The sequence below is a fragment of the Chaetura pelagica genome, unplaced genomic scaffold (genome assembly GCF_000747805.2).
Source record: "Chaetura pelagica isolate M959 unplaced genomic scaffold, ChaPel_1.0 scaffold275, whole genome shotgun sequence".
In the NCBI taxonomy this organism is placed as follows: Eukaryota; Metazoa; Chordata; class Aves; order Apodiformes; family Apodidae; genus Chaetura; species Chaetura pelagica.
The window spans coordinates 8595751-8596127 of record NW_009953486.1 but is presented as its reverse complement, the minus strand read 5'-3'; the positions used below and the strand labels follow the sequence as shown (position 1 = coordinate 8596127).

General features: G+C 46.7%; 1 protein-coding gene across 1 annotated transcript in view; it reads left to right on the top strand.

Annotated features, from left to right (window-relative positions):
* FITM2 (fat storage-inducing transmembrane protein 2) overlaps positions 1-377 on the top strand; it is a 22269-nt gene extending 21892 nt beyond the window's left edge. Inside the window, exon 3 of the mRNA XM_009998778.1 lies at positions 3-377. Within this exon, the coding sequence (XP_009997080.1) occupies positions 3-377 (375 nt within the window). The remainder of the gene's footprint in view (positions 1-2) is intronic.

Sequence of the window (377 nt, the reverse complement as noted above, 5' to 3'; positions counted from 1 at the left end):
AGGAATGCCACCGGGACAATGGCATCTGGAGTGGGTTTGACATCTCGGGGCACTGCTTCCTGCTCTCCTACTGCACTCTGATGATTGTGGAGGAGGTAGCTGTGCTGGAAGGCTTGTCCATAGACCAGAACTCTAAGCTGCATGTTGTGATCAACAGCCTGTTTGTCTCCTTGTGTTTTCTCTCCATGATCTGGGTGTTCATGTTTCTCTGCACTGCCATCTATTTCCATGACTTCAGTCAAAAGCTTCTTGGGGTATTGATAGGGCTGTCAGCCTGGTATGGGACGTACAGGTTTTGGTACTTAAAACCCTTTTCTCCTGGACTACCTCTTCCAAGTATTCCTTTGAGTTCAAAGAAATACAGTTATAGCAGATAA